This window comes from Mus musculus, chromosome 4 (assembly GCF_000001635.26).
Source record: "Mus musculus strain C57BL/6J chromosome 4, GRCm38.p6 C57BL/6J".
Taxonomy (NCBI): Eukaryota; Metazoa; Chordata; class Mammalia; order Rodentia; family Muridae; genus Mus; species Mus musculus.
In genome coordinates this window covers 115,827,400-115,851,772 of record NC_000070.6, presented here as the reverse complement: position 1 = coordinate 115,851,772, position 24,373 = coordinate 115,827,400, and the positions used below count along the sequence as shown (strand labels likewise).

Genomic DNA, 24,373 nt, shown 5'->3' with positions numbered 1-24,373 from the left:
CATGCACAGGACCGGGTCCCATCCGCAGCACCAACCATAACAAAAGCATAAACAGAAAGGGAACTGAAGGAAGCTTGGCATACACTGAAGGAAGGGGTTGAATAAGCCATGTGAGACAAGGGAAGAGGGAACGTGAGAGACCTGGGTCATCTGTGCCTCTGTAGCAGCAGAAGTTGTGGTGTAGCTACCATACATACAGTACACACTCTCACGTGGTCTGCCTATGCCAGGCAATGTTTGAAGCCCTTTACAGGACTTCATATTCTACAGACTCACGGATGCAGTCTTCACAATGCTGACATAAGCATCATGTTGTCCACGTTTTACTGATGAAGAAACCGATATAAATAGGTAAAGGTGATATGCCCACCACACCCTAGCGAGTGGTGGTACTGTTAGAACTGCAGCCTGGAGTGTGGCTCAAGAGTGTGAGCTTCCAACCTGTCCTGACGCTGTTCCCGAACACTAAAGCCCCTCAGTTGTCCCATGGTCCCAAGGCAAAGGCAGCAGCTGGTGACAGCCAGGCACCGGTGCTACTGTTTATAAGTCTTGGAACAGGACTTCTTTACTGCTGTGCTGTGCTGTGCTGGCTGGTTAACTTGACAAAAGTGAGAGTCACGTGAATAAAAGGAAGGAGCCTCAGTTGAGAAAAATGCCTCCCTAAGATCTGGCTGTAAGCCATTTTCGTAATTAGTGTTTAATGGGGGGAGGGCCCAGCCCATTGTGGTTGGGGCCATCCCTGGGCTAGTGGTCCTGGGTTCTGTGAGAAAGCAGGTGAACCAGCTATGGGAAGCAAGCTAGTAAGTAGCACTCCTCTATGGCCTCTGCATCAACTCCTGCCTCAAGGTTCCTGCCTAGTTTGAGTTCCTCCCCTGCTTGCCATTCATCATGATGCTTCATCACAGCAACGGAAACTCCAGGTCATGCATTATGAGACTCAGCTCTCTGTTTACACAGGTGCTCTTGCATGTGCTCCAATGTCCACAAGGTTCGGCAGCTCTCTTCCACTTTACATAACCACAAAGGCCTAATGGTTACATCCTCACTACTAGTTAATCAACTTTAACCTTTCAGAAATCTTTTCTTGTTCTCAGATACCTCAGTATTTTGTGTTCTGTCATTTAATAGAGGATGAACTACAAACCAGTGTCTAAGCACATTATTCATGGCAGTCAAGAATGAAGTGTAAGGTGACAATCTCCTCCCGTCTGACCTGGGAGTTGGTAGATGTGGTTTGTGGAAACATCACTAGGCATAAGGGAAAAAGAAAGGCACATTTGAGCAGAAGCTGGTCAAATTGAACAGACAGTGAGTATCAGGAGCCATCTATACAATGAGCTCCGTCAGAGGACTGTCTGTGAGATTCCAGAGAGCTGGAGGGATTTTTTTTTTCTCCTTTAGACCTTCATGTGTGGAAGGGCGGGGCCATGTGGTTCAAATCAGCTGCATGAAAATGGCATGGGGTGATACTCTGCAGGCCTTCAAGAGGGCTATGATACTCAGATACCCAGAGCCAAAACCTCAGACTCATCCTCTCCCTCTGCTCCCATCCTGGGGTCACCAGGAGCCTTTACAGCCATGTTGCAATTCCTGGTAGGAGGTACAACATCAGAAGGACAGAGAAGCAGGAACAGGAAGTGTGTGCTTACAGGATACAAAAACAAGCAGTAGCAAAGGGCAGGGCTTGGGTAGGGAGCACAATATAAGGGCTGAGAAAAGCAGGCTAAGCTAGCTATCTAAGCTCATTAATATAGTTCACAAGGCCCTCCGCTAACATTGGTCCCTGTCTTCTTTCCACCCTTAATAACCAATAATCATTCTTCTGTGGAGGAATGGCAACAGCTGCTTTTTACTCAGCTAACAATCCAAACAGTCCTGCTAGCGACATTTCTTGGAACTTCATCATTGTGTTTTGCTGCATAAAAGTATCCTGTAAGTGCATCTTCTATATGCCATACAGAATATTAGAAGATGGTCCTCAGGTGAGATTCTGTAAAATTAACACCTCTGCTGCTTTGTCAAGGGCATTCTTAAGTGAAAGTGGCTGTTACGTAGGTGGTAGTGAGGAACAGCATGGGCAGGGCCACAGCTCTGTGCCATTGCCTTAACCTCCCACTGTCACAGCACAGCAACAAATAATCCGTGACCACGACTTTGAAAGCTTTTGGTCTTGCAGATCCCCTGGAAGGGGTTCTGTGTGGCATACTTGTGAACCTTTGTGCTGGGCAATGAGGAGGGAGCCAGGAGCACTGTGGCCTTCAAGCCAGCTGTGATATGCAGTGCAAACAGCAGTTACTCAGAGATAGGCTAGACAGGCGGCTGCAGCAGGCCAGAGAGAGATAAGGAAGGCTTACACCAGAGACAACGGTGGCAGGGACAGGAAGGGCATGCTATAGAATGAGGGAGGAAACCACAGAGGCCAAAATTGTCCTGCCAAACGACTGGAGACAGAGGAGGAGGAGGTCAGTTTATGACCACCCTTGAAAGAGGGTTCTTCTCTAACACAGGGCCAGCCACAGAGTGGGGCCTCAATGCAGGTGTATGAAGCTACGCTTTTAGCCAAAGGCAGCCATGTGAACAGTAGCGCCAACAGAAGAGAGCTTGAGGAACGGGAGCTCAGGAGGTGGGGAGCAGGGGAAGATGGCAGTGCCAGCAGGAGGCTTCAGGTGACAACAGGTGACATCCAGCAGCTGGTATTATGTCACAGGTCAGGCTAAAACAACCTTACTCAACCCTTATGTGTCCCAAATCAGTCACTGAGGCTTGACAGAAAACCTGCCTGGCAATGATGAGGCCTCCGGCTACAGCAAAAGCCAGAACATGCCACAACCTCAGTATATGAGCCGTGTCTGGGATATAAACACACAGATAGAACTTCCAACATCTCCTTGGGAAGAACAAGACTCAAGGGACACAAGAATTTTACCTTGGACACTTCTGCTGAACTTTGTCTCTTTTTGTTACGGTGTGGCAACTTTATCTTACATGTTTTACTTACTGTTCTATTTTCCTTCTGTCCCTCTGCCATTTTGTCCCATAAGGGCTGTGATCTTATTTACTATGTAACTGTTATAGGAAGTTACTGAGACCTGAGAAGGCTAAGCCATCAACTGCTTAAATGACCTTGAACTCACGCCTTTCTCTGGAAATATGGGAAATGTTCAACTCAACGTAATGTAAAAAAGTAAGTGGAGGGCTGGTATGATGGCTCCTTGGATAAAGGAGCCTGTCTCCGAGCCTGATGACTTGAGTCTGACCCTGGAAGGCACATGGCAGAACCAGAGGACTGACACTTGAGAAAGTTGTCCTGTGATAGCCACAATACAGCACTCTCATCCCCAACTAACACAAATTAAATAAAGATAAGGCTTTAAAGAAAAGGGAGGGGTGAACGGTACATCCAATCTTACCCACAAGGTTCTTTAACTTGGAGTCTCAGAGGAATCCCAAGACTGGTGTCTTCCAGCCACAGGGAGTTATCTGCTGGTCTCTGTCCAGCCAGTGTCCTTTAGTCTGCCACCTGCTTCTGCTTCATCTCCTCCAGCACAGAGATCTTCAAGAAGAGGAAGGAGAGAGAGTGTGAAACTGCTGGCTTCTCCAAGAAGACCAGAGGAGATGCTGATCAACCCAAGTGCCCCAGCTCTGTGAGTGACACTTGGAAGCAGGTGTACACACAGGAGTCACAGATGTCCCTGGGCTTTAAAAGCTGACCGATGGAAATCTGAATTAAAAAAAAAAAAATCAGCTTTGCTCCCACTGTGGATTCTAGGCAGTATAAGATGTATCTTGCCATGAAGATGGAGGTAGACCTTTCTCTCGGCTCTGAGAGTCTCACACAGAGGTTTCAAGCTGACGCTTCCTACCTGCTCGCTTGGGAGAGGTGCTTAAGAGCTTGTTCCTGGTGGCCAGGCCCAAGCCTCACAGGCGAGGGGTAACAGTGCCAGCAAGATAAAGCAGCCCCTGAGAGTAGCAGGTGGTAAGAATAGAGTCCCTTTTGTGCCAAAAACAATCATTGCTGATTCCCAAAGTGATGACTTCATTTTCTGTAGGCATGGTGCTGTTTTTAACTCCCTGGCTTTAGTTATCATGTGTCAAAGTTGCTCAACTTTTGCTCTGTGAAACACACTTGCACTTCCTCTTTTCTCTAGGCAAAAGCACTGAAAATGTGCTTAAGTGTGAATTCTGAGCTTCTGTGCCTAAGTGGAAACTGGATGCGTTTCAACATTACCTCAAATCACATTTGCCAAGCTGGACTTGTCGCAGCCCCTACCGGCAGCTTCCTTCCTCCTGATTTCTCTTCTTCTCTATCCGATTACATCATCCTTTCAGCTACCTAGTCAGAACCATTAAGTATTCCCTCCCCCCACCTCCGTGTGAGTTCCAAATGCTCAGGTTGCCAGGCTGTTCCCTCAGCCTTGTCTATAGCTCCTTACAAACGAATCCTCATACCAGAGAGATGGCTCAGTGATTAAGAGCACTTGATGCTCTTGCGAAGGACATGAGTTCAAGTCCCAGTACCCACATGATAGCTGACAACCATCTGTAACTCCAGTTCTAGAGAATTGGACAAAGGAATTCCCATTTATCTGTCAAGGTCCACAGCAACTTCCCGAGAGGACACTACCAGCTCGAAAAGTAGTCTAGACTCTTCGTACTCACTCCAGCATCTCACCTAGCTCCCATTATTCCATTACAACACAAATCCACACCATGAGTTTCCCACCAGCCTGTAAACTCCTTAAAGACAGGATGTAGTATATATTTTCATTTAGATATTTTAGCATTTAATACAGCATCTGGCACAAAAGGGCTCCCATGGATCTGAATGAATCACTCCATTCACAAAGTTTCCTGCTCGCTGCTTGTGAGAGACTTCAGCACATTGGACAGCCCTAACTATTGTGCTTTGTATTCCCAAAGGATTCTCCCAGGCTCAGCAAAACTATTTCTAGAGCCCAAGGGAGTTTGGCTGGTATGTTTTCCTGTTCCCACTAGTAACCTTCCAGGGTCAGCCTTGAATATCCATGAACTTTAACTTGCTGCCTTTAGTGTTACTAGAGGCTAGCGATTATTTTTCTGTAAAGGGCCAGATAAGATAATAAATCCTGGGGCTGGAGAGATGGCTCAGCGGTTAAGAGCACTGACTGCTCTTCCAGGGGTCCTGAGTTCAATTCCCAGCAACCACATGATGGCTCACAACCATCTATAATAGGATCCAATGCACTCTCTTCTGGTGTGTGTCTGAAGACAGCTATAGGGTACTCATATAAATAAAAGTAAATAAATAATACTTTAAAAAGATAGTAAATACTTCACACTGTGTGCGCCATCTGGTTGTTGCTTTATCTGCTCCGTTTTTAGGGAAAAGTGCAGCCACAAATTGGATGCAAATGAATGATGATGACATATGCCAACCACACCTTAATCTTGGACACCACAGTTTGAATTTCTTCACATACTTTTTGTGTCTCATGAAATGTTCATCTCCTTTTGATTCTCCATCTCCAAACACTAAAAACTTCAAGAAAGCACTCTTAGCTTGTGGTACCTACAAAAAGAGCTGGCAAACCACAATTTGCCAACAACTAGTCTAATGTAAAACAAAACAAAACAAAACAAAAGCAAGATTCAGAATTCCATGATAGACTCTTTATTCCCAGTCATTTGGAGCCAGTCTAGAGCTGATGAAATAAAGCAGATGGGCTTTCAAATACCCCGGGCCCTGGCACACACTAGCAGCACGGGACATGCATCTTAACTCCTCTCCCTGACATAATCTACAAAACAGGGACAATAACATATGCTGTGAGATAGGAGACTGTGACACCAAAGTCTACAATTTAAGAGGCACTCCATAACTCCCATTATTACACCTTGTGAGACAGCCTCCCCATGTCAACTATAGCTCTGGAAAACAACATAGACGGACACTCTGGAAACTACAGCAAAAGAGAACATGGTATCCACGAAGGACAAAAGCAGAGAGGGGCTTGGCTGTTTTAGTTATATACATAGGAGTCTAAGAGTCCAGTTAGCCTGACTGTTCTGTTGTCACTCCTAATTTCCTTGGGCCACTTTCCCTCTTTACCAGGAACCTTGAGACTCACGGAACACAATGGGTCCATCACTTGGCTTTCAAGATGAAGAACATCTGGGGGACACAGAAAAGGCTGAGGTTAATGGTGTTTTCAGCCTTGATCCCAAAAGCCAGACCTGAGCCTCTAAAGTCTTTGCTAGATGTCTAATAGGTGCCATGCCTCTGCTGGGGTGACTCAGGCTTCCTTCAGTGCCCAGACTTACCTTCCTATAGTACCCTTACCCTCTCTTCCAGCCACAGGGGCCAAAGGCTACATCTACCCGACTGCCCTAACTTCCAGCTTCCTGCAGTGTGCGTAACTTACCCAGATTGCCTGGGATCCTTCATCATAGCCTCCCCTAGGCTGAGCCAGGACAGAGTGGACTCACTTGAGTCAGCTCTGGGTCCCTCACCTCACACAAAGCTGTCACTTACTGAGTCAGTGAGACTTCTGAAGCATTCTCCCCTTAAACTTTTTTAGCTAGGCTCTGTTTAGCAGAGTCTGGGTCACTGCCAGGAAGAGGGAAACCCTCAGAGAGAGAAAAGCAGCATAACCAATGGGATCTGAGCGATGGAAAACAGGTTTTGAGGATGAGGTGAAAGCATCCAGGCGGTGTAGCCTGCAGAAGCGAAGATGAGGCCTAACTGGATTTTGTCTTTAGGTACAGAAAAGGTTCTCATAAGAAAATCTTGATCTCATCCCCCTTTATAATCAAAGGGAACTTTTCCATATTCATGGGCAACAGAACAATAAGAACTTGCTTAAGTCAAGGCCAGGGGGTTTTAAACTGGGAGGAGCTAAATTAGACACCACTTTCCAGAGACACCATACTGTCGTTCTGTTTGGCAAGTGAACTGGAGGGGCCTTGCTTGCAACTCTTGCTGAAGGCTGTGGGAAAGGAAATAAACACCTGCTCTAGTCCTGTTTACTGTGGAGACAGGTGTGGGAAACCCGAGTCAGGTGAGATTTTCTATCAAGCCATTGGCATTTTAATGGACTGTTTCCCACCGAGCACGTTTGTGGTGTCATGCTTTGGAATCCTATGATGGAATTCTAATGTTAGATGTCTAATAGGTGCCATTGCCTCTGCTGGGGTGACTCAGGCTTCCTTTAGTGCCCAGACTGGCCTCCTATAGTAAGCTTACCCTCTCTTCCAGCCACAGGGGACAAAGGCTACATCTACCCAACTGCCCTAACTTCCAGCTTCTTGATGGGACAATGAAGAGAGAGAACAGCAATGTCAGAGTAATGTACACATGTATATGTTATATAATTATATATGTCCATATTATATATAACATGTATGTGTGTATGCACACAAGCACGCACACACTTCCTATGAAATCAGTACCAAACAGGCTATTAATGTAATTACTAATATTGCTACTGAGACAGCTTTTGTTCACTAAGCATCTGCTGCCTGCTGGCCACTGAACTGCTTAATGTCATTGTAGTCCTCAGAGCAGCCCTATGAGCTAGGGGACATCTGTACCTCATTTTTCAGATGAAGAAACCTGAAACTATGCAAAGTTAAATAACTTTGTCCAAGTCATATAGCTAGCCAGTGCCAGGGCCCGCACTTAAACCCAGACAGTCCAACTTAAAGTCTGTACACTACCTACGGCTTCCCCACAGGGGGAAGAGTCTGGAGTTTAAACCTTTCTAAACTCAGGTTCATCCTCTCGGCTTTATCTTTAGGCAGGGAGAGCAAAGCAATACATGGCATTGGCAAGACAGAAGTGCTCTCAAGTGAGCCCTAACCCTCCATCCTGGGAAAGGAGGGCAAGAAACACAATGGGGATGAGTAAGGCCTGGACTGAAGGCCAGTCTCCTGGCTCCAGCTCTGGCCATCACAGATTCCTGTTGAATCTGATGGTGAAAAAAATAATGAACCACTATGATGCTGTCCATTGTATCACAGGACCTGTGTCTGAAATCCAAGGGCACCCACGGCCTCTGTAAACGCTTTCTAAGATTGTAGGAACGGAGGACAGAGATGTGCTGACCTACAGCATGGTGACAGCAGCCATAGGTTCACATAACCTGCACAAGCAGACTTAGACTGAGCATCTCCAATGCTTCACAGTTGAAGCCTCCTCATTCATGTCCCTACTCTAGAAGCTTTGTGCCAGTGGGTCTCTGTCCACGGTCAACAGAAGCCTTATCATGACATCCAGAGCCCTGCAGCAAAATGGAAAGAATATGAGTCTTTGAACTCAACTGTCCTGTGTGAACCATGCTGTCACTTACTAGCTACCCAGCCTTAGCAAAGCTACTGTAATCTTCTGAGGTCTGGTTTCCTGATCTTTAAATTGGGGATAAATATGCCTCTATTACAGAGGTCATGAGGATTAAGTAAATTACAGTGGGTAAACTGTGTGGCTCACTGCAAGCCACAGAGCATACATATGCTGAATGCTAGAGCTCTTCTCTCGTCCCAGTCCACAGCTCTCCCCCAGTGTGCTATGCTCACATGTGTGTGTGTTCCCTTCCACACATTTCTGCCTCCAGTCATGGTTCCAGCTGCCCTTTCTCCCAGGAAAGAACTCCCGCCATGTTCCAGCCTAATGTCTCCACCTTCAGGAATCTGGTCATGCAGGCATTGATTTCTCCTGCCTAACTCCCACTTGGTTTCATTTACCCAAGTCAATCTGACTTCAGTTATTTATGTACTGATCCATCTTCCTAACTATACACGAGGGAGAAGGCTTCCAAGAGACAATTACTTATAGGAGAGAAAAAAAAAACAACAAAAAAAAAACAACAACAAAAAAAAACAAGTTGTTATCACTGGTGCATATTTCTCAACACCAGAGGCTCTTTGACAGCAAGAGCTTTGTATGTTACTGAGTAGAATCTTTCCAGCTTACAGTGGGACTCTTTATTGAAAGATCTAGGACTGCATTTTTCTTAAAGCTGTGTATTTTACAATAAGCAGACAGTTTTTGTATTGCTGGGGGTCAGAGCCTTGTAAGCACCAGCCCAACAATTTTGTAGGCATATTCATATCCCTAAGCTGAGATCTGCTAGTACTCATGTGGACTTGCGACATTCCTTTGTCTATCCTGCTGGCACATCTTGGACTCCTCTTGGGCTATCTCTTCAGCATGAGGATGGCTTTCACTCACAGAGAAGGAAGGCTCCTGGAACAAGCTCTCCACCCCACTGGGTAGGTGACTGCCATGACAACTATACTTTAAGTCCAGAACTATAAGACCAGAAAACAGTGGAAAGGGTTCCTATCTGCATTGGTTTCCAAGTCCATAACAGTTTAAGGTACTTAAAACTATAGTCCAGGGCCAGAGAGATGGCTCAGAGGTTAAGAGCACTGACTGCTCTTCCAGAGGTCCTGAGTTCGATTCCCAGCAACCACATGGTGCTCACAACCATCTGTAATGGGATCTGATGCCCTCTTCTGGTGTGTCTGCAGAGAGCAACATGTACTCACATAAATAAATACATCTTTAAAAAAAAAGAAACAAAACTATAGCTCAGTCCATAGTAAGTATGTCATAAATGTTAGCTTCACCAACCGTGTAGAACTCCTTGGGAGCCCTCATAAGCAGGGTACGAACTTGACTTAGCAATTGATGCCAGCCTGGGTATCACAGAGTCCATCTCAAAGAATTAAAATCAATTCATTTAAGTTCTTTCTTCTTTCTTTCTTTTTTAAAAATTTTGTAGAGAACCAGAAAGATGGCTCAGTAGTTAAGGGCATGTGCTACTCTTGCAAAGGACCTGAGTTCAGTTCCCAACATTCATGGTAAATGGCTCAAAATGACCTGAAATTTCAGCTTCAGAGAATTTAACACCCTCTTATGATCTTCCTGGGAACCTATATTCATGTGTACATGTACACAATTAAAAAATACAAATAAGGTCAGATGTGGTGTGGCATACCTTAGCCCCAACATGTGGGAGGCAGAGGTAGGTGGATCTGAGTGTAAGACCAGCCTGTGCACATCCTGAATTCCAGATCAGTCAGAGAGACAAGGTTCAGGGCTGTCTCAAATTAACTAATTCACTAGAGTAGAATTAGAAAAAACAAGTGTCTGGGCATATCACTTCCAGAACTCTCTATCCTTGACTGAGTCCTTGTGAAATCTTGCTTGAGTCTTTCCCTATCCACAAGATAAAGGTAGTGTAACTAGATGGTTCCTATGCTTTCTGCCTTCACACACACACACACACACACACACACACAAAGAACTTTCTATTCCATATGTTGGGGCTGTTGGCAAGGAAAAATGTGAATTTGTAGCTGCTGGTCCCACATGGAAGAGACTACTGTTTACCAAGGCCAAAGGCAGAACAATTGATTAGTCAGCCACCTGTGAGCTTTCTCGTACCTGAACTATATCACAGACTATACAGGTCCCTGAACACTGCACGACTTCTCTTGTAACTAAACTCACCAACAGCAAGGCCAGGGCCTGAAATCAATAACAGCAGTGAAGAATCTTGGTTCATGAAGAATTCCTGCACCTTTGTGCCTCTGGTGCCTGTAAGTAGGGCAACATCCATCTAACCAGGGCCCTCCTTAGCCATGAAGGAAAACATGAGGTCTCCTTCTAATCTTGATGGCTTGTAAAACAAAGACCAAAGAGGGATAAAAAAAAAAAAAGGCACTGACTCATTTGACCACAAGCATTACAGAGACCTACTATGTGCCAGTCCTGTACCATGAAGAGCAGGTGTGACATAGACTTGGCTCCTTGCCACCAACTGTAGTCGGGGTACATATGAGTGATGTACCCCAAGACAGACTTTGCTAAGACGTCTATAGGAAGCTCAGTCTCTGCTACAGGAGACTGGATTGGGAGCATCTAACCAGCAGGAGGATGAGACGCGTCACCAAAGATGTGGTGTGAGCACCCGTGAAGAAGCTGCAGAAGGTGCCATATTATTGAATAACTACAGACCACACAACAGGAGACCTAGCTAAACATGTGCTGCAATTTGCCAGCTTCTTCTCAGAACTTCTCTCTCCATGGTTGGGTTGGCTGGTGCCAGGCCCTCTGACTGCCAAATCTGCACTAGAGAAATGACACTCCTATGCAAGCCAAAGACCCTGGATTATAGAAAGAGGAACACTGAGGTGGGAACAGATGCTCCGAAGGGGCTCCAAACTTCCTGGCTAGTTCACTTTTTTTTTGGTTTTCGAGACAGGGTTTCTCTGTGTAGCCCTGGCTGTCCTGGAACTCACTCTGTAGACCAGACTGGCCTCGAACTCAGAAATCTGCCTGCCTCTGCCTCCTGAATGCTGGGATTAAAGGCATGTGCCACCACGCCCAGCTTGTTTTTTTTGTTTGTTTGTTTGTTTGTTTTTTGTTTTTTATTTTATTTATTTATTTATTTTGCTAGTTCACTTCTATACACAATCCTGACTCCGTGTCTATTCTTCACAGTACTTCCAGCCCAGGCCCTTTAGAAGGCCCGAAGCTAGGGACAGTGGGCAGCAGCTCTCTGATGGCTGGGGATCCAGGGAAACATTATACATCAACCACTCAGCTGGTTCTTGGCACAAGGCCTGTGGTCAACAAGTTTGAGCTCCCTCCTCATACTGCAAGGTCAATTCCACGTGTAAATCCCAGAGGCTCCAAGGCTCAGGTTACATCAGCTTCTCCCCCCAGGGCCTCCCTGAAATATGCCAGATCAAAACACTCTTTCCTGGAAATCACAATCGTATGTATCAGTACCATTGCATGTGGGCAATTTACATATAAGCATACTTAACCCTCACAGTGACATTATTATATTCGTTTTAAAAAGCTCTAAGAGAGAAAAATGAGTTGTTCTAGGATGCTTCCTAGGAGAGGGGAAAGCATAGCTCACCCCCAAAGTCAAGCACTCCCACCCTCTTACCTAGCTTCTGATGGTCCACAGTCCTACAGCTATAGGAAAGAGACTGCATCCTACCCACACTCCCACCTCTCTGTTGAAAAAAGTGTGGCAGAATCATTTGTATACTATATTGCAAAATAAGTGGAAACCGCCAATTTAACACAACGAAGTACACATATTTTATAATGTGCTCATGCCAGTGAACTGTCTTGAGCCCTGTCAGTCTTGAGTGTATCCTTGTTTGGTCTGAGGCTCAAACTCCTTATAGGCTGAGCTCCTCCTCGACAGCCCGTACCCACCGGCTCCGGACCTGTCACAACCCAAGCCTGTCCATAAGCACGGGCTGAGAGTCCGAAAGAGGATCTTATGCGCTGCGGTCTGGGCAGGGAAGCAGCTTTGAGGACAGTTCTAAAAGGATGTCCCCTTCGGCTGCTCCTCCGCAGAAGAACCGGGTCTTAACCTCGAGCTGCTCAGAAGGCCCTGTCTGCCCCTCCCGGGCGACTGCAGCGCCGCACCCCAGACCCCGGCCCCGTTTCCCCGCCGAGGGACTCCTCGCTGGCTCACTTTTACCTTAGTTGACCACCGCGGGAACGGCCGCGAGCACCCCCACCTGCAGGTCTCCGTCGAGAACGCGGAAGAGGCGGAGCTAAACTCAGGGGGAGGGCCCGAGCAGAAGGAGGCGTGAGGGGGAGGAGTCACGCCTGCGCCCCGAGGGCCACACGTGGCGAGAAGCAAGGCCAGTTCACTGCGCAGGCGTGGCATATCAGAGCGTCCTCTGGTTGTTGCGGGTTTCTTTTACAAGCGGAAAGTGGAAGACGCTGCAGGTGCAAATAGTTACTTCTGCGAGCCAGAACGGAGTTCTTGTAAACCTGAGGGCAGCTCTGTTAAGTAAAGTTTATTTTTGAGACAAGGCCTTTTGTATACTCCAGACTTGACTTCAAACTCGTTTTTCTTCTGACTCAGTCTCCAGAGTTCTCTGATTACAGACGCACACCACCGGGCATGACTGTAAAATTTCTATAAAGGTCTGCGTATACAGAAGTTCATTACTTCCGGTAATTAAATTTTTTAAATTGTTGTTTTTCTAAATAGTCTCACTATGTAACCCTGGCTGGCCTCAAACTTAAAGAGATCTACCTGCCTCTGCCTTCTGAGTGCTAGTATTAAAGGTGTGTGCCACTACAGCAGCTAAAACAACAGCTAAAACAAATGTTCTTAAAGATCTATTTCTTTTTCTCTCTCCTCTCTGCTCTCTCTCCTCTCTGCTCTCTCTCTCTCTCTCTCTCTCTCTCTCTCTCTCTCTCTCTCTCTCTCTCTTCTCTCCCCCTCCCCCCTCCCCCCTCTCCCCCTCTCCCCTCTGTGTACTAATTAGAGTAGTACCCCAACCAGCCTCCTTGCCTCACTTCCACAGGCTGCAGATGCCTGAGACGGGAAGACGGGGTGCTTGGTTTCAGTTCAGGTTCTGACGCAGTTTTCTTTTGTGTGGTGAAGTAAACTTCCCTATCCCATTCAGTATTGTTGTTAGGGTCTGGAGAGTAAGGGGCTTAAAGAGCATCTCCGTTTCCCATCACTCCTCTAAAACACATTTATTCCCTCTTCTGGCCTATGTGTTCAACTATATGAGGGAAGGAAGTGGAAGTATTCAAGACTTTGCTAGATTTCAAATCTAGATGAAGACTGGAAAGGGACGTCTTTTTCCCAAGCATTTGTATTTACTTCCTTTCCAAATTTGAGTCCCCTTCAAAGGCTGGATATTGCAATCTCTTTCAACTTATAACCTTCCAGGCCCACCAAACTTCGTGTCTTCACTGCCCTTTCTAGTCTATTCCCCAACCCTTGATAGCCAACCAGTCCAGGGTCACTCAAGCATAGATTGGGATCCAGATTCTCAAAATTACTACCCACCTCCCCATGGCAACCATGATGGTTAATTAACATTGGATAAAGGCTCTAGGGTGCTCCCAGGAAGGAGGGCAAACCATGTAGAACTCAGACCTTCCTCTGGCCTATTTGACCGCATTCCATAGTTCCATACTGTGGTAGCCACGAACATATAAAAGGGCCACAGGGCTCATGAACGCTGAGTTCATCCAGCATCATTAGTCAGTGTGGGATGTTCTGCCCCAGGGTGGAGGTGACAGCTTATTCCCTGTTCCCTGTCCCCTCAATGGATGCAGATCCTGAGCCAACAAGACAACTAAGCCCTGGCTTCCCAGGTAAGTTGCTTTTGTTAGGTTTTGCCTGTTTAGGTGAGAGTCTTCTTATTTCTCATTACTAAGGTCAAAGCTCTCCCTCTTTGTCCTCTAAGCATCCTTCTCAGACTCTCCAAGCAAGTGTGTGTGTGTCTGTCTGTGCATATGTCCTTCCTAACATATTTCCAGACATCTCAAATTTGAGATAAATTTAACTCTTCCACAACGTACATGGACTTTCTAACAGCTGGACTGTCCAGTGACTGAAGAGATAATGATTTGTAATGGGTTTGAAAACACTCTTTTAGAACACTGGGCTCTGGGCATTAGAAGGAACAGCAAAATGGAAAACCTTCCAGATTCTAGAGCAGATACTGGGGGTGGGGTGGGTGGAAGGAGAGCCAGGCAGCTGGCTAAAGACTTGTGTCAATCACTTGAGACATGTTGAGTATTAGCTGGATTATTATCATGTCCATTCACAGGGTGAGGATGAAGGAGCTTAGAGGTCAGACCCTCACCCCTACTTCTATTTTAAAATGATACTTCTGCCAGGTGTGGAGGTGCACACCTTTAACCACAGCACTCAGGAGACAGAGAAAGGTGGATCCCTGTGAATTTGAGGCCATCCTAGTCTACAGGGTGAGTTCCAAGGTAGCCAGCACTACATAACGAGACCCTGTCTCAAAAAAAATCATTACTACTGTGTATGTGACATGAGTGGGACCCCATTCCAAGTGGCGTCTCTTCTTTTGCCTTTATGTGGGTCTTGAGAATTGAACCTAGGTCATCACGCTTACATTGTTGGGCAGTAAGTGCCTTTATCCACTGTGCCATCTTGGTAGTCTACCACTTCTGATCATAAAATAGAAAGTGGTTTATAGAGGGAAGGCTAGAAGCTCAGGCCTCAGCTTCTCAGGTAGAGTCCCTGCCGGCTCTTTTGAAGGTATAAGAGGACCTCTGTTGAATCTTCAGAACCAAGCTGCTTTTGACTCCTGTCTGAGTGGTTGTGGTTTAGGGGCAGTGAGTTCTAGCTGTCTCCTGGGGAATATGCTCTGGATTGAAACCTGCCCTACCTCCCCTACTTTGAGTCCTGAGAGGGGCTCCTTGTTCTGTGGTTGGGGTTGGGGCTGTATTTCCTACTGCACTTTTAGCCATCGGTTCTTCCAAACCACCCTGACATGAACCAGCATTGCCAGTGTCAAAACAAGGAACAATTCCCTCCTTTGAATGAGTACCTTGGAGGCACACCCTGCACTGCCCTCCTACGACATCCTCAAGGCTCTCGACTTATCTTACTCTACGACTCAGAGCCCTGGGAGAACTTGGGTGTCCCCACACTGGGTAGCTAGTCAGTCATGACTGTGCCCATATGGTCCAGGAGCTTAGGACAGAATGTCTTAATCCCACTCTAACGGTCTCTCCTACAATCCACCAAGACACGTGTGGCACCCAGAACACCACTTCCCACCAGTGGTTGCTTTAGTTTGTATCTTTTATTTTACAAAAAAATAGCAAAATCTTTCTTTTCACAAAAATAGATTTCCCTCCTCCCCCCTCCCCTGTGGTCCCTTTTCACAGCCTAGATTTCAGAATATATTCTGCAGCCCACCGTGGGGGGAATCTCCCACTGTCCTCAGTTCTGAGACATTGCCAAAGCTGCAGGCCAGCCTGTTTCCCTTGGGGACTTTTCTGGAGCCAGCAGACATCCCAGGTCCTGCTGCCCCGGAGAGCCCCACTGTTTCTTTGGAAGGCAGGCAGTTCCTCAGCCATAAGAAGGGGCCTGGTTTTGGAGGTTTGCCTCAGCAGCCATCTCTAGCCAGGCCAGGGTGTGGTAGGGCTTTGTGGCATCAGGCTAGAAATCCTTACTCAAAGCAGAAACAGTTGTGTCCTGGAGAGTGTCTGACAGCCTCTATTTGCACATGCATCTTGGTGTTGCAATCAGCAGGCCCTAGAGTAGAAGTCAAGAGCTTTGAATTTTTACCGGTTTCAATTTCCTCCAATGCATATTGAGAGACAGAGACAATATTCTTATGTGACTTCTTGCCCTCCTGGCCTCTCAGGATAAAGGCTCTGGAAGGGCAGAAACCTATTTCTGCCGGTTTCCCTGCCTGTGAGTCTGTGCAGAGGGCTCAGCATGGAGGTATTAAGTAATGGCTAATGAATAAGCATCCTAGCCTCTCTGGATAGCTGTGGCTTGGAAATCCAAGAAGCCTGAATGTATCAGGAGGCTGGGCCGAGGCAGGTGTTTTTAGGATGGGAAGGTCTCCATCAGTTGCATGATCCTCAGTGTCCTGAGATAGAAGAAAATTGGATTCTTCAATTCATTCAAGTTCCAGTGGCTCCCTGGTCTGGAGGGCTATTTTGTGCTGGCCTTCAGTCATGTCAGTAGATTCTGGGTTTGAGATTGAAGTATCTTGTGTCCAAGTTCAAGATCCAGGGGACCCTGAGGGATCAATCCCAACCCTCAAGAGGCTGACCATATGTTTGCTTGTTTTTTTTGTTTTTGTTTTTGTTTTTTTGTTTTTTGTTTTTTGAGACAGGGTTTCTCTATGTAGCCCTGGCTGTCCTGGAACTCACTCTGTAGACCAGGCTGGCCTCGAACTCAGAGATCGAACCTACCTCTGCCTCCTAAGTGCTGAGATTAAAGGTGTGTGCCACCACTGCCAGGCTCATAGGCTTAATGATATCAGGCCCTGCTAGAGGCAGAGATGAGTGAACTAACAATCCATAGACATCCTTGGCTGGGCAAATCAGCCCACATGGTGATAGGTCAGAGGTTTAAGGAACTCAGGGCAAAGCTGCACTGTCTAACCTCCACTCAAATGCCAGGGACTCATGTTTATAGAAGATGGTAGTCTAGAAGATTCAGAGGTACAATTCCATCTATACACACACATTTGTACACTTGTACACATGGTCAGAGTTGGGTCACTAAGCTGTCATTACTCCTAAAATGGTCATGGACTTATAGTTAACCTCTCCATCTATCTATACATCCATCATCTATCCATCCATAATGAGAGCCTACTATGTGTCTGGAAGGACCTAGATCTCTCAGACAAATCCCACAATCACACACACACACACACACACACACACACACACACACACACACACACTTGCTTACTCAGGAACAGGCACTCACTCTCTATAATTTTCTTGCCAGCACTCAGCCACATCCTTATTCCCCCATGGAGTTGGGAACTGTCATGGTAGAGTGTAAGGTTGAAATATCAGAGCAGAACCCTGGTAGCCTGCCCTACTCTTGGACTTAATATGAGGGGCTAAACTCCTTTTCTTCTGTGGCCCACTTGGAACCCTCCCTTCTTCATGCATTCTAGGATGCAGACAGACTTCTGAGAAGTCCAGAGGTGTTGGGTCTATAGAGGGTTCCTACTCTTAAGCAGGCCTTCAGATTTCTCTACCCACAGGCTCCTAAGGGTCCCCTCTCCAGGCTACACTGTCTGCAGATGGTCCATCTGACAGGCAACAGCATCCAGATCTGGACTCAGTGACAGATCCGTTCTGTCATCTCCCTCTGTAGAGACACAAAGTAAGGAAGGGTTAGTTTGATCTCAGCTTGCCAGGCAACTCCTTGCCAAATCATGGGGTTTATTGAGCCTCACCCCTCCACCCCTAAGCTGCAAATCATGGCAGCAGATCTGGAGTTGTAAACTGACATCTCCATGAATTCTCTATGAGAGTACAGAATCTAATGATAAATGAGTTGTAGCCCCTGGGTATAGGCGTTTCATACAGCTCCTTTGGATCTGAACTTTCAGGAGCGAGCACTGGTAGCACAGGGTAGTGAGACATGACCTTACCAGTGGCTCCAGTTCCCTCTGGTCCACCAGGCTGAACTCCTGGATGAAGTAGTAAAAGTGCTTATAGCAGGTGTTGACATGTGCCTCCGCCCCCATGCTGAGGATGCTGTCAAAGTGGTGGATGTAGACATGGACAAAGACTCGGAAGAGTCGGGTCAGGATCTTGGTGCAGACCTGCTGGAAGTTCTTGGGGAAGGGAACTCCTAGGGATGGAGATGAGTGGAAGAGGAATCAAAATCCTAGGGAGAAAACTCTGCCTCCCCCCACCCAGGCAGTCTTCACCCCTCCTCCGCACAGGACCCGTAGAGAAAGGCAGAACAAGAGTTTCGCTTTCTCCTATAGTTTTCTTTTTGAGTGGGAAGAAGTGCTGGGGACTGAATCTAGGAATCCATTCACACCATGAGCCCTAACCCCAGCAGATCTTAAAATGCCTTCTTCCTGCTCTATCCCAGATCACCTTCCACATTTCCCACTCCTTAAGGTAGGGCTTTGCAAGCTTGTCACTGGCCAGTCTGCCTCAGACCACAGTGAAAATTATGGCATAACCTTTCCTCAGAAACCTGAGCACCCATACAGATATACATACACACCACTTTCTCCTGTACAGTCCAGTGGGGAGGTTGTCAGTACGTGGGCCAGTTTTTAAAAACATGGGCCTTCGGGGTTAAGTCTTATTATCACAGCATGGCAAGGTGCAAAGCTTTTATGAGCCAATCCTGATGGCCCTCTCCAGTCGCATGCTCAGTTCTGCTGCTTACTGTTCTCACAGCTGGCTCATTACTCTCCCGTCCCCCACCCGCTTGCCAACACTCCAAGAACTGCTTCAGAATAGCATTCATTCCTTCAGATATTCAATAATATAAGGGACTTTCCCTCTGTGAGCCCAGCTGTGAGCTGGGCCCTTTGTACCTCTGCCCTCTGCTCTTCACAATTGTGCTGATGGCTCTGATAGTCATTCCAGATATGATAAAATGTAGGTAATGTGTAAAGGTGAAGCCACCCGCCTGAGGACCCATAATTATTACTTAGTACGAACCGGAGGCAGGACTCAAACCCTCTTTGCACAGCAGTACCTCTTAGAGATAAATAATATCAATCCTGCCTGGCCAGGAAAGGCCACTAGAGGCATGGGAAAGCCAGTGCATGTGCAGGCCCCACATCCAGGCCAGAGATCCTGGTGGTTTACACCCTCATTTCTACTATGACAGAATCATCCAGTCATCTAGTGGAAAGTTTACCCAGGGCTCACAAACCCAGGGATGTAGGCTAGAGGAAATAAGAGCCAGGATCAGACTAAGCCCTAGTCCATACACATCCTTCCTTCCCACTGTTCCCTGGGGCTTGTGCTCTGCCTCTCTGAGAACCCAGCCTAGTCCCCACACTCCTGCCCTACTTATCTGGACAATGGCATCTGGTCCCCACAACACAGAATTCCAGTTCTGAAGCCTTTTCTATTCAGTGTGCTATCCCACCATTGGCCTCAGTTTCCTCCTGTGTAAAATGAAGGTACCTGTTGCACACAACACTGCAGGAAATGGTAGCAACAGCTGGGGAGGGGGCGGTGCTTGAATTGTGACTCAGTGCCCAGCTTTCCCCAGCATTCAGACTTCTTCCCTCGGGGCTAGACCATCTGCCCCACCCACTTGAGTCTCTATAGCCCAGGAGGATGCTGGGACCCAGTTTGCAGGTGGGGCTTCTGTGATGAATACAGTTCAGCTTCTGGGTGGGGTCCCTGGGCCAGGGTGACATTATTCATCTCCTATCCACACCCTACCTGCCCAAGTCCAGCTGGACCCAACTAGTCTGTGGAAAAGATACCAAAAATTTTGGGCCAATCCAGCTTCCAATCCTTCCTGTCCCTGAAGCCAGGATTCAGAGGGGACTCTGGGGAGGCTGGAAGCAAGATCAGCCCAAGCGCAACAATATATCACTTGTTCTGGAGAGTGGAAAAATGGGGTTTGTGACATGCTGGGATAGTTCACAGTGAAACACTCATGTTTTAGACACGAGGTGCCCCAAATGGGAATTAGATAGTCCTTGTTAAATGTTTGATCATAACCAAGATGCTGCCTCAACCGGTTTCCTCTTCCACAATATGGGAAGGACCTTCCCTGGCTAGGCTACCTCTCCAGTCATCAGTGCTCACCCACACGTGTAGGAAAGACATCCTCATCATTGATGAGACCCTCGATCCAGTCCATGAGCAATGCCATATAGCGGGGTGCTGAGAGCTTGGCGGGCCTTCGGTACTGACGCTCGTCCTGCCAGCGGTACTCGTAGCGGGGCCCACCAGCCATGACTGGGCAGCTGCTCTCACTGCAGTGCTCAGCCATGGTGCCATAGATGAGGTTGATACGGTTGAAGAAGTCCACCACATGCACAGCGATCCAGTCATCGATGCTCTCCCCAGGCGGCAGCCTCACCACACTCCGAAGGTCCAGGCCGGACTTGAGTGAAGCTTGTGCCTTCTTATATAGCTCAAAGCGCTGTGTGCCAGGCTCGAAGCGCTTCCGGGGCCGGAAAGTCTTGTCCTTCGCAAACACCTGTTTCAGACACAGTGCCATGGCCAGGCGGGTGCAGCTGGATCTCTCGGCACAGGGACTTGAAGATGACCTGCCAGAGACAGGGGCAGGGGAAGTAGTGGTCAGGGCCTTAGAAAGTGGGTTTTGACTTCCCAACACATCATTTTTCTCTAAGCTGTCAGCCCGGGGACAGTTTCTTTACCTCCATGAAACTCTCATCCCCAGCAGCGTCAAATCCTTTGTGGTCTACTTTAGCCGCACACCCCACCCCTGAAGCAGCGCCACAAGCCTTTCTTTCTGCTTCCTTTCCTCCCTGCTTTCTTGAAATCTTGCAGAGGGTGTGCCCTGGGCTCCAAACCGGTGCTTACAGGACTTACTGTTGAGCTTTACAGAAGTGACAGAGGGTTTTGCAGGCCCCAGACAAGGTATCCTCTGGAAGCCCCATAGGCCATCTGTGTAGTGAGAGAGCCTGGCTGCGCTGTACTTGAGAGGGGGGTGGACTTTGAGTTCCTCTGGGATATCCCGAAGTCCATCTGGCCACCGGGGATTCCCAGGGAACAGAAGGGACTTTTCTACCAAAAATGTCTTTTCCGTTTTCTTTACACTGAAAGAGGAAAGGGCCCTCACAAGGCCAGCTGAGTGGCCTTAAGTGTGGCTGCAGGCTCTGCAGGAAGAGGAGGGTGGCAGGCCCAGAACAGTGTTACTTCCTCTGACAGACACTAGAGTTCCTTTCCTCAAAGCTAACCCCTCCTTCAATTCCCAAACAGTATGAGCCGCTGACCTTCCCCTTGCACCCAACACTCCATGGATTTTCAGCATGCCTACTATGTATGCACCTAGCACTGGGGGCTGGGGTAGAACAGCCAGACTCACCCTACCTGTCCTTCTGCATGTTTGCGTTACCTCTTAGAATAGAAGGATCCCAGACTCAGCACAGACTTCAGGGAGCATCCACCAGAGTCTCCCAAAGTCCTGGGATCTTGTCCCTGCTTCAAAACTAGCTTGCTTGCATCACCATGGATTTAGTCCATGCGAATCCTTGAACACCCTACAGGTAGGTGTCTGAGCATCTCAGGCATTTCATCTCGCGCACCAATATACATGAGCTATTGGAGGACGCAGATCCAGGCAATGGCCAAGACTGCAACAGCCACAGACTGAACACGGACCCTGAACACAGACTTATAAACTAAGCTCAAGTTCCATGCTAAATTCTGGCTTGCCCCCAGCCCTGGTTAGTCTGAGCCCTGAGCCTCACACTGAATGAGGCTTGAGACAGTGGCAGAGAAAGCTTATCCTTACCTCTGACTGCCTCTGACTCAACTTTGAAGCAAGTTTCCTTTTTCATTGATAACTGCTGGGGCAGGACTGGGGAAGAAAGGGAGGGGATAAGGCATTTCTGAGGCCTCCGCTTTCCTTTGGCCTCCCCATTACTGATTGATTGTTACAGATTCTCTCACTCTGCCTTTCAATTCCACAGCCTACCTTTCCTGACCCACCGGCCTCCAGCAGCCACCCTGGGATTCTTCTTGATCCCTAAACATGTCCTCACTGTCCTGCCTGTGTGTCTTTTGCTGGTCAGTTTCTGTTTTCTCTTTCTATCTGACCGAATGATCCCTTCTTTGGCAGCTTCCTCCAGATCCCAACCTTGTGTGTGGCTTCTCTGACTGCTTGTTCCTACCCCTCTCCGTCAGGACTTAAGTTGGTGGCTAGGCTTTAGCTTAGACTCTAGAGTCTTAGAGTTGGCTGGGGAGATGTCTCAGTGGGTAAACTTGCCTGAGTTTGATTCTTGGGACCAACATGGTGGAAGGAGAGCACTCCCACAAACTGTCTCTGACCTCCACATGTGCACTGTAATGCGCACATAAATGTGTGTGTTCCCGAGCTCATACGTGCATGCATGAGCAAGTGTGTGGACACACATAAATAAATGTAATTAAGTTTTGAAAGTAAATCTTGCCTCTCAATAAATGAAAAGTGAGGGGGAAAGAACTGATATCAGCTCTGGGCCTCCATCTCTGCATGCCCATCTTCATATACCCACAGCACCACACACACACACACACACACACACACACACACACACATACACACACACGTTGGGATAGCTGAGAGGTCAAGTGGTACGTCCCACATGAACAGATGGCGAAACTGAGGCCTAGGAGGAGGATTTGAGGAGCCTGAATTTGCACAGCAAGTTAGAAGTAGGGGACTGGTATAAAAAGGGACTCAGCCTATGACAAGGTACAAAGTGTCCCTTTCCTGCTGTCTGGCCACTGGCCTGATATAGATAATTGTGAAGGAAGGGAGTAGAGAGGCCCCACCTCCTTAGTATAGAACTTTAGGCCCCAGGACTTTTCCTAGAAAGAGTAAACTTGGAGGTGAGTACGGAAGGTAAGCTAAGAGGGCATCCCGTCTGTTAGCACTATCCTCTCCCAGCCTCACACGGAGCCTCTCTTCCTCTTCCCTGTGGACCCCCCACTTTAATTACTAGGTAGGTGGTCAGTGGTTTGCTTACTCCGTGACCAAGCATTTAATCTTCCTAGATGAAGAGCACAGGCTGACTGACACTGCCTGTTTGTCTTACCTCGTCCCCTGCCAGGGACACACCTGCTCCTTCCTTAGTCTGGCTTAGAATCAGCCAGAAGATGGTCCCAGTTTGAACTCAGAATCTAGCCTAGCACGCCCTGCGGGACAAGATCTAAGTTTGAGATTCTCAGAGAAAGAGGGAGCGACAGACGCAGCGCTGTCCAGCCAGACCCGCCCCTACCTCCCGCGAGCTCCTAAGAACCTCCCCTTAGCTTCAGCTGTTAGGGCCAAACAGGTCCTAGGACCCAGAGGAGCCAGCCTGACATTTCCGCTCCTGAAGACACGCCCCCCACCACCGCCAGCTACCGCCACCCCCACCCCGGACTTCGGACACTGAGAGCCTCGGACCCTGGGCTGAGGACTGTGGCCAGCCTGCTTTTGGGCCGGAGTCGCTTCCAGAAGGTGCCACGCGAGGACCAAGAAGAACTAAAAGTGGAAGCAAGACTGGGCCCTGGGGGGCGCGGAGACGCGGCGCTCACTCACCCGCTCCGCCTGAGTGGACAGCTCCGGGTCTCTGTCCCTGCGGCCACACCGCAACGCGCCGGTCGTCCTCCGGCCTGTGATCCCGCCGTGCGGGTCTCAGCGTCTACCCACCAGTCTGATCTGGGCCGCGGCCGCCGTCCCGCCGCCAGTGCTCGAGGAGACGCCAGCTCCGCCCCAGGCTCAGCCACGCCGCGGCCACGGGGCGGGGAGGGGCGGGGAAAGGGACTCCCCCGTCCCAGGATACTTACTCTTCTCTTTAGCCTTTCCGGGAAGTGGGAAGTCCGATCGGGCTCGCTGTCTCCCCGAGGGCAAAGGACTAACTGAGGAGCCGCCCCAAAGGACCGCCTGGATCTTCCCTAAGGAGATAGCCTCAGATTCATAGGCTGTAGAATGGGAACAAGTTTAGCTTCCGCCTGAAGCAGAAAGAAAAACCGCTGTGGTTTGAATGGTTTCCTAGCCCTCCTGCAGTTATCTGAGCTTCACTTGTCTTTGAATTCAATAAAAGTTCCTAGCAGCCAATGTGTTCAGCTTCAGTCCACTGCCATACAGAGCAACTCAAAACCCACCACTGGAGGCTGCTGCTGGTGGATGGCGCATGTCTTTAATTTCAACACTAGCGAGGTAGAGGCAGGCAAATCTTTGAGTTCCAGGCTGCTAGCCAGCCAGGCTAGCCAGGGCTAGGTGGTAAGATGGTCTCTCTCTCTCTTAAAAACAAAACAAAACAAAACAAAACAAAACAAAACAAAACAAAACACCAAAACCAAAACCAAACCAAACCAAACCAAAACAACCAAACACTTAAATGAATAGCACACGTATGGGAGCCGTGGACTGGGTCAGTC

At 48.0% G+C, this 24,373-nt stretch overlaps 2 protein-coding genes across 15 annotated transcripts in view; both read right to left on the bottom strand.

Moving 5' to 3' along the window:
• The window catches only part of Mknk1 (MAP kinase-interacting serine/threonine kinase 1), a 41,314-nt gene extending 27,484 nt beyond the window's left edge, over positions 1-13,830 (bottom strand). For 5 of the 11 annotated variants that reach the window (XM_006502825.4, XM_030253289.1, XM_030253291.1 and 2 more), the window contains exons 1-2: positions 12,492-13,830; positions 3,411-3,553 (exon numbers count right to left, since the gene is read on the bottom strand). The gene's annotated coding sequence lies outside the window, so the exon portion shown is untranslated. Of the gene's footprint in view, positions 1-3,410; positions 3,554-6,107; positions 6,152-12,491 lie in introns of all 11 variants that reach the window. The other 6 variants (NM_001285487.1, NM_001285488.1, NM_021461.5 and 3 more) reach the window with 4 other exon arrangements.
• A 1,757-nt stretch (positions 13,831-15,587) lies between these two features.
• Mob3c (MOB kinase activator 3C) lies at positions 15,588-23,887 on the bottom strand. 4 transcript variants are annotated; one of them, XM_011240381.1, is made up of 6 exons: positions 23,532-23,623; positions 23,047-23,146; positions 21,762-21,827; positions 20,084-20,550; positions 17,938-18,140; positions 15,588-17,651 (listed from the first exon to the last, which is right to left on the bottom strand). In XM_011240381.1, exons 4-6 carry the CDS (start codon positions 20,499-20,501, stop codon positions 17,622-17,624), a joined length of 651 nt encoding a protein of 216 aa, XP_011238683.1. In that variant the 5' UTR covers positions 20,502-20,550; positions 21,762-21,827; positions 23,047-23,146; positions 23,532-23,623; the 3' UTR covers positions 15,588-17,621. The 4 variants fall into 4 exon arrangements, with proteins under 4 accessions (XP_011238683.1, XP_011238684.1, NP_780517.1 ...); XM_011240382.2 differs by lacking the exon at positions 21,762-21,827 and having other exon boundaries at positions 23,532-23,735; NM_175308.5 differs by lacking the exons at positions 21,762-21,827; positions 23,047-23,146 and having other exon boundaries at positions 23,532-23,693.
• Positions 23,888-24,373: the final 486 nt, after the last annotated feature.

Excerpts from the sequence above, each read along its gene's own strand:
- Mob3c (XM_011240382.2), bottom strand. The coding sequence starts at position 20,501 with ATGGCACTGTGTCTGAAACAGGTGTTTGCGAAGGACAAGACTTTCCGG. Across the intron at positions 18,141-20,083 it reads TGTCTTTCCTACACGTGTGG|GAGTTCCCTTCCCCAAGAAC; the intron begins GTGAGCACTGAT and ends CTCCATCCCTAG. Across the intron at positions 17,652-17,937 it reads AGAGGGAACTGGAGCCACTG|AGGGAGATGACAGAACGGAT; the intron begins GTAAGGTCATGT and ends GTGTCTCTACAG.